We start from the raw sequence: 19,324 nt of genomic DNA on the forward strand, positions 1-19,324 counted from the left end.
GGCTTATGTGACATAAAAACCTAAGTCAAAAACTTTATGTAAACGCTAGAATGTTACCACCTCTAAATGACTTTACCATTCAGAGACCACTCCCATCTATTTAGAGACCACTCCCATCCACTCAGAGACCACTCCCATCCATTCAGAGACCACTCCCATCTATTCAGAGACCACTCCCATCCATTCAGAGACCACTCCCATCCATTTAGAGACCACTCCCATCTATTCAGAGACCACTCCCATCCACTCAGAGTCCACTCCCATCCACTCAGAGACCACTCCCATCCATTCAGAGACCACTCCCATCCATTTAGAGACCACTCCCATCTATTCAGAGACCACTCCCATCCACTCAGAGTCCACTCCTATCCATTCAGAGTCCACTCCCATCCATTCGGAGACCACTCCCATCCATTCAGAGACCACTCCCATCCACTCAGAGTCCACTCCTATCCATTCAAAGTCCACTCCCATCCATTCGGAGACCACTCCCATCCATTCAGAGACCACTCCCATCCATTCAGAGACCACTCCCATCCATTCAAAGACCACTCCCATCCACTTAGGGACCACATCCATACACTCAGAGACCACTCCCATACACTCAGAGACCACTCCCATACACTCAGAGCCCACTCCCATCCATTCAGAGACCACTCACATACACTCAGGGACCACTCCCATACACTCAGAGACCACTCCCATCCATTCAGGTACCACTCCCATACACTCAGAGACCACTCCCATACATTCTGAGACCACTCCCATCTGTTCAGAAACCACACCCATCCATTTAGACACCACTCCCATCTATTCAGAGACCACGCCCATCTATTCAGAAACCACTCCCATCTGTTCAGAGACCACTCCCATCCATTCAGAGACCACTCCCATCTTTTCAGAGACCACTCCTATCCAATCAGAGACCGCTCCCAACCATTCAGAGACCACTCCCATCTATTCAGAGACCACGCCCATCTTTTCAGAAACCACTTCCATCCATCCAGAGACCACTCCCATCTATTCAAGGACCACCTCCATCTTTTCAGAAACCACTCCCATCCATTCAGAGACCACTCCCATCCATTCAGAGACCACTCCCATCTATTCAGAGACCACTCCCATCCATTCAGAGACCACCTCCATCTTTTCAGAAACCACTCCCATCCTTTCAGAAACCACTCCCATCTATTCAGAGACCACTCCCATCCATTCAGAGACCACCTCCATCTTTTCAGAAACCACTCCCATCCTTTCAGAAACCACTCCCATCCATTCAGAGACCAATCCCATCCATTCAGAGACCGCTCCCATCCATTCAGAGACCACTCCCATCTATTCAGAGACCACGCCCATCTTTTCAGAAACCACTCCCATCCATTCAGAGACCACTCCCACACCCTACAGCCTGCTCCAGGGGACTCGACCTCTAAAGATCGCTGTGAGGCAGCACTGCTGCAGGACTCTGTGTCACTTTCTGGCCAGTGGAGGTCACCGTAACTCTTGCTTCATCTGGAAACCCCGCCTTTCCCCCCTCCCTCCTCTCAGTACCAAACTGACCATTTTCTGTGCCTTTTTTGAAATCTTGAAGTGGGCGGAGTCAGTTCTGAGCTGGGGGTTTACTTTCACTTGTCCTCTGTCCTCTGGCTTTGGCTGACTCACAAGATTTAAATCAATTACATTAAATCCAACTCTCTGTTACATCAGAGCATGTAAGTGTGTATTTCTGCAAGTGTGTGTGTGTATTACAGCACATACACAAGAGCAAGCCAGACCAGGACGGGAGAGATCTGTGAAGAGGACAGTGACTGGCATGGGGGGGGGCTGAACTGTATGATTCACACAGTAGCAGTTAATAACAGATATATTCAGCAGATGATCAGCCTGGCCTGTAGCAATGTTATTTTAATGTTCACATAGAAGCAGCTGCACAGCAGCGTGCATGAAAACGTATGATTTCACATCAACACCACCACATCATCAGGGCGTGAAGGTTCACTTTTAGACCGCTTTTCTTAACAGCACATCAGACATGCTGTGTGTCTAAGCAGTACTTCCTCAGTCTCCAGCGTGTTTCCAGTCACAGAATCATCAGATGAGCTGTGACCAACATTTTCTACATGGGAAATAAAGGCTGGATCCGCTTTCATGGAATATTCAGGCCAGGGTCTGCTCCTAAACCACCGACTCAGTTTGGCTTCATGACCCCCTCTTTAAACCGCCCTAATGATCTTCATGTTTATTCACCCCGACAGGAAGTCTCCAGACTAGTAAACCAGGATAAATACTGAGAGCAGTTTTCGGTTCAGACACAGTATTTTTAGCTGATAGTTGTCTCTTATGATAGCTGAGAGGGCCTGACCTGGTCTGGCCCACCTCTAAGGCTTCCACCCCTCAGTCCTCTGCCCCCTTATGTCAGCGTATCAGAAAATGCACTGAGCTTCCACTGTGGAGTGTGTCAACTAAGGGTGTCAAACTCGAGGCCCGGGGGCCAAATCCGGCCTGTGGTACAGTTTAACCCGGCCCACCAGATCATATTTTTATTATAACTGGACCACCAATAAGAGGGCTGCAGATTTACTCCAGTTTAGAAATGTAAACTTAACCCTGATGATTTAAAATATTCCCGTTGTCATAAAAATGTGAAAAAATAAAGAGCAAAATAATTAGATAAAAAGTCAGGAATGTGGGAAGAAATTAATTTATTTTAATATTTTCAACTTAGAATCTCATGATTATGTCTAAAACTTATGATTTTAATTTTCATCTCACATTTTTACCTGTTAGATTCACTATTTTAAATTTTAAGTCATATTTTGACCGTATAAAGTCAAGGTTTAGTTTTTTCTCTCATATCTTTACCCTTAAAATTCATGATTTTGAATGTTATCTCATTTTCTGCCCTTTTAAACTCATGGTTTCTTTCTTTTTCAAATATTAGCATTTTCAAAACATTATTTTGACTTTAAATTTTGTGTTTTGACATTTGCAACTAATAAGAATGGCTATTTATCTCAGATTTTGAGCCATTAAACTTTTAATTTTTACCTTTTTCGATCTCAAAATGATTTATCCTCATTGCTAAATTTGTTTTTGTCCATATTTTATTACTGGTGAAAATAAGGTTGACAGTTAAATGTGGACCCTGTCAGGCTCTCAGGCTACACCTAAACTTAGAAACCGGCCCCTGCTGTGATTGAGTTTGACACCGCTGGTGTAAAGTGTGAGCATGTATGGAAAGGCAATACCAAACGGCACTACTAAAGCTTTGTTAGAGCTACGTCACACTCTTTAATATTTGATAAACTGTCACATTTCACAACAGTATGTTTCTCTGCAAACCTCTGCTGAAGCTTGTGCTGCCTCTAAATTCATTCCACATTTTTAAAACTGCCTCCATATCTCCATATCTCCTCCTTCTGCCTCCTCTTCTTCCACTGTCAAACATGTCATTTACTCTGGCTAGACATTACCCGCCCCCCCCCCCCCCCCCACTTAACATTCCTACAGCTGGTCATTGCAAATCATGATGCATGTAATGTCACACTCGTGAGCCGTTGCCTCTCTGACTCCTCAGTGGGAAACACAGGAGAGGATTGTGTTGCTCCAGCGAGAGAGGAAGAAAAAAAAAGGAGACTTGGAGAGGTGTGTCAGGTTACCATCAAATACAACCCCACCAAACCTGTTCAGGTTTGAGGAGTGCAGTCACTACAGATAGCACCGCTAATCTCAGGGGGTTGTGTTCGACCCAGAAGCCCTTTCACACACGCAACCGGGGAGTTTTAGGGTGACACACACGTCAGTTTCCTCACTTGCTTGTTCATACTTGTTCCTCACAGCAGGAGGGGGGGTTGGGGGGGGCATGATAGTTAAAAACAGCAGCATAAATAAAACCTTTTTGGTCATGGTTGATTAAAAAAACAAACAAAAAGAACAGAAACAAAGAGCTCCCCCCCAACATCTTTATCCCAGTCAACAGATATCCAAAACATAGGTGTTAGCAAACAAACAGCTACTCTCTGAGTTTCCCACAACAAACCGTCTCACCACTGGAACACACCTGACTTTCTCTTTCACTCTCACCTGTGCACATGCTCAGAAAACCTTCTCACTTCTTCATCAAGCAGAGCCTGCTTTAAGAGCAGAGGACAGATGGCTGAAGTTAAAAGTGGACATGTTAGTGAGACACCAAAATAAAAACATGCAGCTTCTGTCAGAGTAAAGCTGCAGTTTACTGAACCAAACATCTACCCAGCATCCTTCAGATGAACCTGTACGGGCACGGGTGCTGCTGGACTCAGTGTTCAGACAAAAGTCAGACCGTTACCACCACTGTCTTATTCTCTAGACTGGGGTCATCAAGTATCTTTGCACAAGGGCCAGATTTAGTCTGGACAGAGACTCTGGGGGCCAGACTTTCAAATACACACAAATTCAACCAATATTTTGGTCTGGTTAACATGTTTTAGTCTTCTTTCAAACGCAGGACATTTTTAGGCATTACCAATGAGATCAGTCCCTGTTATCTATCATACAGACCACAGGGAGACAGGCCTGACACCAGAGTGGGCCCCGCCCCAGGAAATCCCAGAGAGGGGGCCCCAGGAAATCCTAGAGAGGGGGCCCCAGGAAATCCCAGAGAGGGGGCCCCAGAAAATCCTAGACAGGGGGCCCCAGGAAATCCCAGAGAGGGGGCCCCAGAAAAACCAAGAGAGGGGGCCCCAGGAAATCCCAGAGAGGGGGCCCTGAAAAACCCAAAGAAGGGGCCCCAGAAAAACCAAGAAAGAGTGCCCCGAAAAGCCAAGAGAGGGGGCCCCGAAAAACCTAGAGAATGGGCCCCAGAAAATCCTCGAGAGGGGGCCCCGAAAAACCCAGAGAGGGGGTCCCAGAAAATCCTAGAGAGGGGGCCCCAGGAAAACCAAGATAGGGTGCCCCGAAAAACCCAGTGAAGGGGCCCCAGGAAATCCCAGAGAGAGAGGCCCCAGAAAATCCCAGAGAGGGGGGCCCCAGAAAAACCAAGAGAGGGGGCCCTGAAAAACCCAGAGAGGGGGCCCCAGAAAATCTCAGAGGGGGGGCCCCAGAAGATCTCAGAGAGGGGGCCCTCCACAATCTAGCAACAGTATTAACTAATTTTAACCCCTTTTAGCCTCTTTAACCCAATTTTTGCATTCTTTAACCCTTTAACCCCCTTCTACTGTATGTTTTATCCCCCTTTGTGCCCCTCTTATCCATTTTTGACACCTTTTAACCTCTTTTCTTTACATTTTTTCAACAATAGTTGCAATTTTTATCCAATTATTTCCCTTATTTGCCTTTCTTGAACACCTTTTCACTACTATACCAGGCTATTTTGCTGTATTTTGGCCACTTTTAACCCATTTTTAATACTTTTTGCCTCTTTATTCCAAATTTGCCATTCTTTCCCCCCTTCGAACTATTTTTCCTGCATGTTTTATCCCTTTGTGCCATTTTTTTTAATCCTTTTTTGACACTTTGCTTCTATTTTTGCCCATTTTAACCCATTTTCATTACTTTTTAAAAATATTTTTTTATAAATATTCTTTTGCCCCTTTTTACCTCTTTAACCAGTTTTTGCCACATTTAACCTCTTTTCACCACTTTATCTGGTCATTTTTGCAGCACTTCTGCCAACCTTAACCCTTTTTTAAATATCTACTAATTATGGCAGTAAATTTCTGTAAACACAGATCAAATGTGAAGTCATTCTACAACTATTTCAGTGTTTATTTATTTTTTTGTGGGATGGATTTAACAGCTGCAGACATTTAAAGCCTAAGGATACTCTTAAAACCACAACATCTTCTTTTCCTCCTTTTCTGAATTTAATGATCTTTTGGGGGCCAGGCAGGAAGCTTTGGGGGCCTAATATGGCCCCCGGGCCACCAGTTGATGATCAGTGCTTTAGAACTTTAACACTGGGCTCAGTCAACCAAAGAGAGCTAGTCCACTAAAGATACACCAGCATTCCTCACTGCACCTTTAGGCCATCAAAATTAACTTTAAGTCAACATAACAAGCTTTTTGCAGGACCATTATTTCAGCAGCAGAGCACACCTGCATGAATCCATCATGATCACAGCTAGTAAGGGTTCTACACACAACAATTTCAGATCTTTGATTTTGTCCAATTTAAAGGCTAACAATTAACAAGACCCCCATTCCAGCCCAGACTCTCCATCCATCCATCCATCCATCCATCCATCCATCCATCTTTTTCTGCTTATCCGAGGTCAGGTCGTGGGGGCAGCAGCCTAAACAGGGAAACCCAGACTTCACTGTTCCCAGCCACAGAAGAGAGACTGTCCTGGGTCTTCCCTGGGGCCTCCTCCCGGTAGGACCTGCCCGGAACACCACACCAGGGAGGCGTCCAGTAGGCATCCAGACCAGACGCCCGAGCCACCTCATCTAGCTCCTCTCCATGTAGAGGAGCAGCGGCTCTACTCTGAGTCTCTCCTGGATTGCCGAGCTTCTCACCCTATCTCTAAAGCCGGGTGTACACAGTGAGATTTCAGTCGTGGCAGTATGACATCTCCTACTGTGCGACTGAACTGCTTCAACACACGACCATCACGCATGACCTGAGTGCTCACAGTGTGCGACTGAAGTCAGGACGGACCGTGACAGAAACCCGCAGATTTTCCTTTTAAAAAGTCTCACACACTCAGGGTGAAGTGTCTCCAATCATACTCTCTCTCTCCCCCCTCTCTCGATCTCTCTCTGTCTCACACACAAACAGCATCACCTCTGTGTCAGCTGCAGGTCCGTGTGTAGGAATATTTCCTGCTCGTTTATTTCCTTTATCACAGCGGGGATGCATCAGAAAGTCATTCCAGCTGTCGTCATGGTAATTTAGGATGTTGTCTGACCGTTTACAAAGAAAACAATCCCCCAAAGTTGTTTGTTCTGCTCGTGTTTCTGCTCTCACTGTGAAGTGTCTGGAGTCGGACGACCAAAATATCAAGCATGCCAGAAATCCTCCCGACCGGTCCGGAGCAGGTCGATAGGTCGTAGTCGGGCAATGGTCGGCCGTTGTACCCCCCCCCCCCCCGTTCACAGCACGACAAACAACGCCCGATCCAACTGAAGTCGGCGCAACTTCAGTGAGTGGTGCGACTCTAAATTCGTGGCTGAATCACAGGAAAACCTGTGTTCACTCAGCTTAAGGGAGAGCCCTGACACCTGCGAAGGAAACTCATTTCAGCCGCCTGTATCTGTGATCTCGTTCCTTCAGTCACTACCCACAGCTCCTGACCACAGGTGAGGGTAGGAACGTAGATCCACCGGTAAATCGAGAGCTTCGCCATTCGACTCAGCTCTTTCTTCACCATGACAGACCAATGCAGAGACCGCATCACTGCTGGCGCCACACTGATCCGCCTGTGAATCTCCCACTCCATTCTTCCCTCACTCGTGAACAAGACCCCGAGATACTTGAACTCCTCCACTCAGGGCAGGATCTCAGCATTCCAGCCCAGACTGTGTGATATCTAAATATAAATAATGCTCAGACAACGTGCACATAAGCTTGGGGTCCCCAGGTGGAGGGTGTGAAGGAAAACCTCTAGGGACCAGGAGGAATCTCTGTCCTTGTCTATCTCTGTGTTTGTCGTGGACTTAGTCAGCAGAACAGTGACACTAAGCATGCTCCTGACCCCGACTAAAGCCAAGCAGAGGATGCATTCTCAAACTGAGTCAAAGACAGACTCAAAGGACACAGGTTAGGCAACTAAACAGGCTGCGGGACGGGGGCGCAGATGACCTAGCATCAAGGTCTCTCCCCATGTACACGGGCAGCCTGGGTTCATCTGTGTTTCCACCTCCATCCACCATCCTGATCTATAAAATAAAGGCAGTTAAAGACCCAAACAGACTGTGGGAGAAAAGACAACAGAGGAAAACAGCGGTAGATTATGTGGAGGCGTTTCATACGAAGCACATGTGGGATAGCTATGGAATGAAGAGGATCTCCCTGTATCAGTTTCTGAGAGCCATACCAGGGACGGTCTGCATATCTGAGAAACATGCTGAGGTTAAACACATGCTGCAGACAAGACTGACGCACACAGGCTCCATCCAAGCAGCTTTATCTGGGCAGCTCTGGATTTACAGATGTGGATATGAGTTCAGAAGTCTCAAAACCATGTCCAGGTTTCTTTGAATGCCTCTACAGACTTGTTGACCAAAAACACTGACCTTGAGTCACAGAAGTTAAAGGTTTTGGCCTGAACACAATCCAGTTTAAATCCTTTCTCATGGTGTCTTATAGTAACACATCTCTCTAGTCCAGGGGTTTTCAATCTTTTCAGCCCGCAACCCCCAAAATAAAGGTCGCAGAGACCGGGGACCCCCACTGTGCCTGAAGATGGTTGAACAGCCATGAACATTCAAGAATAGTCATGTGGAGACAAGGCCGCCCCCATAGGGGGAATAATGGGAGCGCTTTCTGGGGCCCAGCCAAACTGGGGGCCAGCAAAATCCTGGTCCATTGTAAAGTTAAGCTGTGGTATTTTATATATAACCTGAATAACAACCACTCTTATCAAAGAAACAAACTTTAATTCATTTGTGTATTAAGTAGCCCTCTTAAAAATGTAAGTCATTTTGTTGAAAACAGAATTAAAATATGTTAAAAACAGCTTAAATGGGTTAATAATGGCAAGAAATGGTGGTAAATATGGTTAAATTAGATTTTAAATGCAGCAGAAATGGGTTAGAAATTGCAAAAAATAGATATAAGTGGCGAAATAACCAAAAAAAGGCAAAAATTGGTTTAAGTAACAAAAATGGGCATATTAGTGGTAAAAGGGGATTCAAAAGTGGCTGAAATGGAGTTAAAGTGGCAAAAATAGGTGAAAATTTGGTGAAATTGGATGAAATTGTTACAAACTGGCAAAAAAGGGTTAGCTGAGGCAGAAAAAGTCAGAAACTGGCAAAAATGGGTACATCAAATGGTGAAACTTGGCTTTAAAATTGGTAAAAGGGATTAATAGTGGCAATAATGTGTCAACAGAGCCAACAATAGGCAGAAAAAGTGGTGGAAAGGGTTTAAAACTGACAAAAAATGGGTTTTAAGTTGAAAAATGTGTGAAAGTTGATAACACTGGTGGGAGAAAGTGATGAAAACGGGTTAAAATTTGGCAAAATTGGTGTGAAGTGGCAACAGTGTCATTTAAAAATACTCTTTGTTTTTTAAGGTATCTGGAGACCCCCTCTCAGTGTCTTGCGACCCCCAATGGAGTCCGAACCCCAAGGTTGAGAACCCGTGCTGTAGTCTAATGCTAAAAGAGAGCACTGGTGAGGAGAGGTCATCAGAAAAAGAAGAGTATCTGCAGAGAGCCACAGCTTCATGTTCAGCCTGCAGGAAACTCTCTAGCTGCACCGCGGTCCCTCCTCCTCCTCTCATCCATCATGCTGCAGGTGATAACTCATGTGGACTACAGGAAAGTACAGGGCCCTTCCTGACGGCCTAGCGTGCTTTTCTTTGATCTCTCAGGTCAGAGGTCAACTGTCACCTATGTCTGTGCATCTCTGCAACACCTGTGCTCACGTAAGGATTGCATTCTCTTGTACAAATACTGCAAGCATGACAGTTAAGACTGGGACAGTAGAATAGAAAAACAGAAATATTAGTGGGTAAACTCTCCAAGTGTCTCTGGATGTAGTATGAGGTAAAATAATGATTTTAAATCACAACAAAGCCAAACACACGGTGTGGAGATGAATACAACCACAGGATCATGCCCAGTGGTCTACCATGCTAATTATAATTATAAAATTAAACTGGAATTTAGACGCTCCTCTGTCAGTGTAAATGGAGTTTGAAAATCACAGGAGAGGGAGAAAGTAAAGAAACAGTGTATGGGGGAGGGAGGGGGGTATACGGGAACAAAAATCTTAAAAAGCTGAACTATGCAACTCCTGAGAATGGATTAAGAGGCAAACCAAAGGCATGGAGGCTCAAAGAAAGCCCACAGGGGAAAAGAGGAGGAGGACGGGGATAAGGGGGGGTGAGCGGGTGCATGTAGCAGCATGTCGTCACAGACACTGAAAGTAAGGAAAAGATCACAGCCAGGGTGGAAAAGGACCATTCATCATCAATCATTTCAAATATTTTAGTAACAATCTGCTGTGTTTCATTGCTAAATGATATAACAGCCAGCTGCTGCATGTCTGAACATTTACGCTGTCAACCCCACCTGTGAGCTTCCTGGAGAAAGACCCAGAGCACATAAGGTGATGGATGTAAAGAGGGAGCTTATTTAGTTTTAGACTTCAGCCCTGAGTGCTGGTTTCCTTCTTTTATGCACATTAAAAACAGAACCAGAATTCAGCTGGAGCATGGAGCATGGCTGTACTGTTCCTCTAACAGAGACAGGAATCTATGAGCATTAAGACAGACTCAGGGAGATAAGTGAAGGCATCAAAAACAAGCAAGGAGATGAAGCTTTAGTCCATGTGTTTTGAAAACAATGACATTATTTCCAAAGCAATGAATCCATAGTAGCATGAATCTGAATATGAGGGTGCAACAAGCTTTGGTCTATAAAGGAGGAGGCTGGGGTGGAGGAGGGGAAGCTTTGGTCTATAAAGGAGGAGGCTGGGGTGGAGGAGGGGAAGCTTTAGTCTATAAAGGAGGAGGCTGGGGTGGAGGAGGGGAAGCTTTAGTCTATAAAGGAGGAGGCTGGGGTGGAGGAGGGAAGCTTTAGTCTATAAAGGAGGAGGCTGGGTGCATGTGGAGGAGGGGAAGCTTTAGTCTATAAAGGAGGAGGCTGGGGTGGAGGAGGACCATTCATCATCAATCATTTCAGGAGGATATTTTAGTAACAATCTGCTGTGTTTCAGTTGCTAAATGATATAACAGCCAGCTGCTGGAGGATGTCTGAACATTTACGCTGTCAAGGAGGAGGCTTCCTGGAGGAGGGAAGCAGTCTATAAAGGTGATGGATGGAGGAGGTGAGCTTATTTAGTCTTAGACTTCAGGCTGGTGCTGGAAGCTTTAGTCTATAAAGGAGGAGGCTGGAGCATGGAGCATGGCTGTGAAGCTGTTCCTCTAACAGAGAGGAGGCTGGGGTGGAGGAGGGAGAGTCAGTTTGCTTTACAGACAGTTTAAGCGTTAGTCTATAAAGGAGGAGGCTGGGGTGGAGGAGGTGAAGATTTAGTCTGTAAAGGAGGAGGCTGGGGTGGAGGAGGTGAAGCCTTAGTCTATAAAGGAGGAGGCTGGGGTGGAGGAGGTGAAGCCTTAGTCTATAAAGGAGGAGGCTGGGGTGGAGGAGGGGAAGCTTTTGTCTATAAAGGAGGAGGCTGGGGTGGAGGAGGGGAAGCTTTAGTCTATAAAGGAGGAGGCTGGGGTGGAGGAGGTGAAGCTTTAGTCTATGAAGGAGGAGGCTGGGGTGGAGGAGGGGAAGCATTTGTCTTTAAAGGAGGAGGCTGGGGTGGAGGAGGTGAAGATTTAGTCTATAAAAGAGGAGGCTGGGGTGGAGGAGGTGAAGCTTTGGTCTATAAAAGAGGAGGCTGGGGTGGAGGAGGTGAAGCTTTAGTCTATAAAAGAGGAGGCTGGGGTGGAGGAGGTGAAGCGTTAGTCTATAAAGGAGGAGGCTGGGGTGGAGGAGGTGAAGCGTTAGTCTATAAAGGAGGAGGCTGGGGTGGAGGAGGTGAAGATTTAGTCTGTAAAGGAGGAGGCTGGGGTGGAGGAGGTGAAGCCTTAGTCTATAAAGGAGGAGGCTGGGGTGGAGGAGGTGAAGCCTTAGTCTATAAAGGAGGAGGCTGGGGTGGAGGAGGGGAAGCTTTTGTCTATAAAGGAGGAGGCTGGGGTGGAGGAGCTGAAGCTTTAGTCTATAAAGGAGGAGGCTGGGGTGGAGGAGGTGAAGCTTGGGTATGACTTTAGTGAAGTAACACTAGGCTTCATCAGTTTTAGATAGAATGGGCTATCTATTTTAGCTCGTATTGCAAATGTGATGTTATTTGCTTTGTTTAAGGGCATTACTATTCTCATGACACTCATTTTGATGACGAAAAACATCCATAAAACACAAAAAGGAGGATTTTTCGAAACCATTATAAAAATTTGACACTTGAATGTTTGCATAATGTGCATAAATCTCTGCTGCTGAAAAAATTGATTTATTAAACTGGTATTTTCCCCGGTGCCGAGCCATCCTATCCTACATATATGACGCATGCACATAACACACATACAAACTATGGCGGATCACGCCAGCATGAGCGTTCTGTCTCAGAGAGACCAGCGTTATTTTTCTCCTCCAGATAAAGGACAGAGAAGAAAGGGAAGAACCTTTTGCCCACCACCAAGAACACTGATGAGTAAATAAATATAAATACAGTTATTATAGAGTAGCCATGATAAGCTGCTGAGGACGACTGCAACCCTTTAAAAACTCAAAAAAATGACACCAATAGTATTTAAACATCACGTAAGGGTTCTTTATAAAGATTTACCATCCCATATCAAACTAGGTCCCCAAAGGTTCAATCTAACACAACAGGGGTCAGAGTAAGTCCAGACCAGAGGTCAGAGGACGGCAACAAACAGCTCTACAGAAGAATGGCAGCAGCCTGTGTCATCAATAAAGACACTGCTGCCAAAAAGTATCACATGACACAGAGCAGAAACGGGACCACTAGTCCACACCAGCCCTACAGAAACTGGACCACTAGTCCACACCAGCCCTCCTCATGACAAACCCTCACCTCTTTAGAAAACTCCACACTGATGAGTCACACACAAACTAAACACTGGAGATGAAAACCAGAGGAGCCAGCAGGAAATCATTCAGGAGACAGAGACACAATCTGTCTGTGTCTCCATCTTTGTTCAGGAGCTATTAGCTCACCACTCACCCCTCAAGGCCTTCTTCTCCCAAAGCAAAGGGTTGGAAGGTCAACCCCTCATTGGTAATAGTTACCTAACACTTGACATCAGGTTTAGCCCACAAAGAAGGGGATTTAGCAAATACATCTTTGTAATTCTGCAGAACTACAGGCTTTTCTTAGACAGCAGTGTACATATGGCAGCTAGTCATGAAGAAGGCGAATTCCCTTTGGGACAGTCATGAGGTCACTGTTGTCATGGATACCGCAAGAGTGGTCAGCTCTGATTAACATGAAAGCAGAGACCTGTTCCTATGGTGGTCAGTCTCTGCAGGATGTCTGTGACAGAGGGAAGGTCTGTCTCAACTTCAATGAGTGTGCAGCAGCAAAACAGCTGGAGCAAAAAGAGCAGACATCTGGAAAAGGCCACAGCCCATCCTTTTTTAGCCCAAGGCACACCTAAGGTTAAGACAAAATCTCAAGGCACACCATATTTAAATCAAAACAAAAAAGACTTTTTAAATGATGTTACAGTCAAGGCAGCCTGTGAGGGGGGATAAAGGGGAGAGCTTTCTGGGGTCCAGACGACTGGGGGATCATGGAGATGGAAAAAGTGGGCAAAAGGTGGCAAAACAAAGTCAGAAATTGGCAAAAATTTGTAAAGAAGTGGCTAAATATTGGGTTGAAATTGGCAAAAACTTGCTGAAAGTTTCAAAATAGTGGCAAAAATGGGTTACAAGCAGCCTAAAAGGGTTAAATGTTGTAAGAAGATGGCAAAAATGGGTTACAAGTGATTAAAAAAAGGGCAGAATTGGGCAAAAAACAGTCAAACAAAGGCAAAACTTGGCAAAACTGGCAAAAAAAGGTGGCATAAATGGGTTGAAAGTGTCAAAAAGGTGGCAAAATAGATCACAAGTGGCAGAACAGTGGTAACAAAGGGTTAAAGTTGCTAAAAGGTGGTAAAAAGGGGTTAAACGGGATGGAAAAATGGCAAAAATGGCCAAACAATAGCAAAATCGCGTGGAAAAAGTGGCAAAAAAGTAGCAAAAATGTGTTACATGTGGCAAAAGTTGGTCAAAAGTAATAATAAGAAGTGGCAAAAAATGATTTAAAAAATCAGCAAAATAGTTTAAGTTGTCAAAAGAAGTGGCAACAATGGGTAGAAAATATGGTTACCTTGAAGTAATGAAGTAATAATTTTAACCCAATTATAGCTTGCCATGCTTTTCAGCTCTTAATGAGGTAACTGTTAGCCAGGATGCTAGCACCAATGCTACTGATCCAACACACATACACTGATATCTATAAATCTCTGGGGTTTTCCAGGGGTCCAGCCTGATCTGGGGGCAGGCCTGGTTACAGTACTTGCCATAAAGTTGTAGTAATATCGTATGGCACAAATTCCCACGGCACATCTAGACTCATTTGAGAACCACTGACTCATCAAGCACCTCTCCAGTCAAATACCAGTTTCTACTTCTCCTTATTTCATTTCAGGGTATTAAGAAGCCCACGCATCACTTCATGTGAACAGACAATCCAGATTAAAGATAATAAACACCATTAGACTAATAACAGTAGAAGGCCGTGGGTATCAGCTGCTGTTTTTACCTACATCTAGCATGTGAGATGGGCTAGCATTCTTCAACTTGTGGGCATGAGACTGGCTTGGAAGATTAGCTGCCTGAGAAAAAGGGCAAACTGAAGACTAACAGACTTTTTGGGCTGTCTGCCCATTTCAGAGCTTATTGTGCTGTGGGATTTCACCGACAAGAGTAAGAAAGAGACGGTTAGGCCGCTGTCAATGACAGTGACAGGGTGGTTACTCTGTCAAGGTGTTGGATTTATCCTACCTGTCAGATCGTCTGATGAATGTCGCAGCACTTTCTCACATGTGTGTGGGGTGTGTGTGTGGGGTGTGTGTGTGTGCTTCCATCTACTTTGGCTGGTGCTCTGCCAGACTAGGTGTGAATGATCAAGTGTTTGCATTCATCTAATCTTTAACTTGAAAGAACAAAGTCTGCTTTTGTTGAGGACAAAAATGCAACTTTACACAAATTCTTTCTGCATGACCTTACAAATCCGACCATGAGCCCAGGTCAGAAACAGTTTTACTGAAAGTTGAGCCCACCTCCACAAACTAAAGGTATTTCTACATTTTAAGTTTGGAGTATTTGCACCTTACTGTGACAGAAACCCCCATTTAAGAGGGAACCCATGACTTGCATTTTTACTACCTCATCCAGCTGCTTACCTCTACTACACTGATCCCCCGAGGGCACAAAAGCAAGCTCTACTGGATCCTGCACACAGCCTGAAGCAAACACTCAGAGTCAACCTGCCTTCAGTTTCTACTCAGCTTCAAATCCCAATCAGAGTCTTCAGTGGGACAAAATAAAACATCTTTCACACCTTTTTTTTTTTTTGCAGAGGAAGACACATGTACCTGACAGGAAAGGTGGTAAAAACAGACAGTACTAGGATGTTAGGACAGCTTGAACATTCTCCTTACCTGAGACAGAAATAGTCATGGGTGCTTCCAGGGGTCTGTTGTTGTCCAGATCCCTGCTTAGCCTCAGGTCTCCAGTGTCTTCATTGAGCAGCAGCAGATTTAGCTCATTTCCTGATTCAAACTTGTATCGTAACTTATCCGACACATCCGGGTCATGAGCTGGAACCTTTCCTATTATTCCTGTAGGGAAACTGTTGGACTTGTTGGTGACATAGTTGTTGAAAATAATCTCAAAGTGTTGCAGGAGTGGCTTGTTGTCGTTCAGGTCCACAAGGCGGATGTGAACCGTGGCCCGGCTCACCAGCGGCGCCGAGGTAGCCTGAACCACAATCACGTACTCTGTTTTGGTTTCATAATCCAGGTCTGTGAGAGCAGTGAGGTCTCCATTAAAAATATCCAGCTGAAAAACTTCTGGCATGTTCCCCTCCACGATCTGGTACATGATCTGAGCGTTGGTGCCCTCATCGGGGTCCATAGCGGTGATTCGGGCAACAACAGAGCCCACCTGGCTGTTCTCCTCCACATCGATGAACAGCTCGTCCTTCTCAAACACGGGTGCGTTGTCGTTTATGTCCTGGACGACCACGTGAATAGGGACAGCTGCTTTCAGCGGTGGGATCCCCCTATCCACAGCGTAGGCTTTTAGGTTGTAAACAGGGACGTTCTCCCGGTCCAGTTTGCGAGCAGTTCTGATGATACCAGAGTAAGGCTCGATAAAGAAGTCCCCCTCTCCATCATCTCCACCCTGGAACGTGTAGCTCACTCTGCCATTTGAGCCAGAGTCTCTATCTGAGGCCGAGATCTGGAGTACGCTGGTGTAGACAGGTGCATCCTCTAGTACAGTCCCTTGGTACATGTCCCTAAGAAACTGGGGGGTATTATCGTTAGCATCCAGGATGATGATCTCCACATAAGTGGTATCAGATTTCTGAGGAATGCCGTTGTCTCTGGCAATGATGGCTAACGTGTAGGAGGCTTGGTCTTCATAATCAATCTCCATTTGTGTTGTAATGGCTCCTGTATCTGGGTCGATTTTAAACTGAGGAACGTTATCCTCCATCACATATGTGATGCGAGCGTTTTCCCCCGTGTCCTCATCTGTCGCACTAATAACAACAACAGTGGAGCCAACTGGTTTTTCTTCACTGAGCATAACCTGGTAGTTAGCGCTCTGGAAGACCGGCCGGTGTGTGTTGGCGTCGGTGACATTGATGAACACCTGAGCGGTGTCGTAGCGTGTTCCGTCGCTGGCGGTGACTGTTAGCACATACTGGCGTTCCTGCTTGTAGTCCAAAGGGAGCGCTAAAGTGATGAGACCGCCTCCGCTCTGGCTGGTGATGGCAAAGCGATTCCTGGTGTTGCCACTAGAGATCTGATAAGTCACCACGCTGTTGACATCCCTGTCCACGGCAGTCACCGTCAGGACGCTGGACCCGACAACAGCATCTTCATTGATCTTCAGCGAGTAGGTCCTCTCTGTAAACGTTGGTACGTTGTCATTTACATCAAGCACTGTGATGCTAACGCTAGCTGAGGAGGACATCACTGGTATCCCATGATCCCTTGCTTCCACGCCAAAAGTGTAGAACTCAGTGGTCTCCCTGTCAAGCTCATCGCTCACAGTAACCCAGCCTGTGCTGTTGTTAATAGTGAATGGGAAACCAGGCGTGGTGTCGATTAATCTGTATTCCAAACGAGCATTTTCCCCTGAATCGCCATCAATTGCTTGAATGTGGATCACAGAATAACCAATTGCCACATTTTCTAAAACAGTGGCCTGAAAAGGCGTGCTGACAAACATGGGGGCGTTGTCGTTCACGTCCACGACTTGCACAATAACCATACCCGTGCCGTTTATCAGCGGAGGCCTTCCCCCATCCTGAGCCTTTATTCGTAAATTGTACTCTCGAATCATCTCATAGTCCAGAGGATTGATGACGTCTATGACTCCAGTTGGAGAGTGAATGTAAAACTGTCCTTTAACATTGCCGCTGATGATGCTGTAATGTACTTTAGCGTTATTCCCCTCATCTTTATCTGTCGCTTCCACCTGGATGACTTTAGTGTTGATTGCTACATTCTCTGGGACTTGAACAATATACCGCTTTTCACTGAACTGTGGGTAGTTGTCGTTCTCGTCCTCCACTGAGATATTAACAGTGGCAGTGGCACTGCGGGGGCCTGGCTCTTTGCCCTGGTCATTGGCCTCAACTATGAGCTGGTACCTGGCCCGGGTCTCCCTGTCAGGCTTCTCTCTGATCTTCACCAGGCCGTTCCGGGGGTCGATTTCAAACCCTGAGTTCACTCCATCGCCGTTAACGATCGTGTAAATCATGTTGGCGTTGGAGGGAGCATCCCCATCCGTGGCTCTGATCGTCATCACTTCAAACCCCACTTCAACATTCTCACGGATGCTCACGCGGTATTCGTTGAGCTCAAACACAGGGGTGTGGTCGTTAGTGTCGCTCACAGTGACAGTCAGGTAAGAGGTGGCAGATCTTTTGGGGGAGCCGTTGTCAGTCACGGTGACTTTGAACACATGTGTATCTTTAACCTCCCTGTCCAGTGCCTGGGTGGTTGTTATGCTCCCTGTCTGGGAGTCGATATCAAAAAAGTCATTGGACCTGCTGTCAAACAGGGCGTCCATGCTGTACTCCAGCCTCCCTGCCTCTCCATCATCCGGGTCGGTGGCTTTCAGAGTGATGACCCGTGTGCCCGCAGGCTCGTTCTCGGGCACGGACACTTGATAGTTAGGGAGCTGGAACTGGGGAGACGTGTTGGCCTGTCGCTTCCCCCTTCTCCAGACTCTTTCTGAGAGGGATCCGCTCAGTTTGGACACCAGGGTCAGATTCAGCTGCACAGAGAGCCTGCCGTCTGGAGAGCTGTGTAACGCACAGTGCAGATTCACTTCAGAGTGTCCTATGTGTTCAAGGCACAAGTCACTGACCAGGAATAAACCCCCATGCCTGTGCACGGCACTCAGGTCTTTTCCTGCACACAGTTTATCAGAAAAGGCAGAGCTCCGCATAAAGGCAGGCAAATGTTCAGTTACATTCAGAAGAAGTTTACCTGCGGGGAGGCAGGCAGGTGCTTTCAGTCTGGAGAGGTGTTGAATGTGAATATCTGGCTCACCTGGCTTTCTCCTGTATTTGATGAAACAGTCCTGGCCGTGGACGAACACATTAAACTGTGTCAGAATAACGTCTCCAGATGTTGAGGATCCTGTTCGGAAATAAACAGCCGCTGGGTTCCTCGGTGTGTGCGCACACTCCACTCTGTGTGACAGACGGACACCTCCATGGTGCCTGTCAACATCCAAAAAGCCAAGAAGAAACTTACTGGATAAAGTCCTGTCAGTTTTATAAGTCCATCCAGGGCCGAGAGACAGGTTCGCTAACAGGGTCCCGGGCTGTAAAGTCTCCGAGAGATGGATCTCCAAACATCCCCCCAGCGGCACGCTAAACAGGACACACACCGACATCCAATATAACGCTAGCTCCATGCTTTAAAACTAGCCAAATCCCATCCAACTTCACCGAAAGTCCTCCGCGGCGACATTAACTCTCCCTCTGCCAGCACACAGCCGCACATTTAGCCCTCATGGCTCCGTTTTACCGCGGAAAAAGACGCTTTCTGTCCATACTGTCAGCTGCTTTAACACACACCGAGTTTAAATGAGTACAAAATGGCTCCGTGGCTCTCCTCCGCCTCCTTCTCACCTCCTCAGAGACTTATTACCATAAGCCTGCTGTGTTCCCGCTTTGGGACGCTTTCGGTGGGGGGGAGAGAGGAGGGGGGGGGTCTCATGGAGATTTGGAAAGTGGCCCCGACCGGGTGACCACCACGCTACAGAGCATTGTTATTACAATCAGAGGACAGTTTCCATGTTTGAGTCTTTCCCTTCTTCACTGGTGTCCTGGTGTTTTTACCTCTTTGTTTGTAGTGACGGTCCACTAACAGGAA

At 46.3% G+C, this 19,324-nt stretch overlaps 1 protein-coding gene across 1 annotated transcript in view; it reads right to left on the bottom strand.

Annotated features, from left to right (window-relative positions):
• The window catches only part of celsr1a (cadherin EGF LAG seven-pass G-type receptor 1a), a 118,330-nt gene extending 99,308 nt beyond the window's left edge, over window positions 1–19,022 (bottom strand). The window contains exon 1 of the mRNA XM_041780661.1: window positions 15,362–19,022. Within this exon, the coding sequence (XP_041636595.1) occupies window positions 15,362–18,863 (3,502 nt within the window). The 5' untranslated portion in view covers window positions 18,864–19,022. The remainder of the gene's footprint in view (window positions 1–15,361) is intronic.
• Between the last annotated feature and the right edge of the window lie 302 nt (window positions 19,023–19,324).

Source organism: Cheilinus undulatus, linkage group 23, assembly GCF_018320785.1.
Source record: "Cheilinus undulatus linkage group 23, ASM1832078v1, whole genome shotgun sequence".
In the NCBI taxonomy this organism is placed as follows: Eukaryota; Metazoa; Chordata; class Actinopteri; order Labriformes; family Labridae; genus Cheilinus; species Cheilinus undulatus.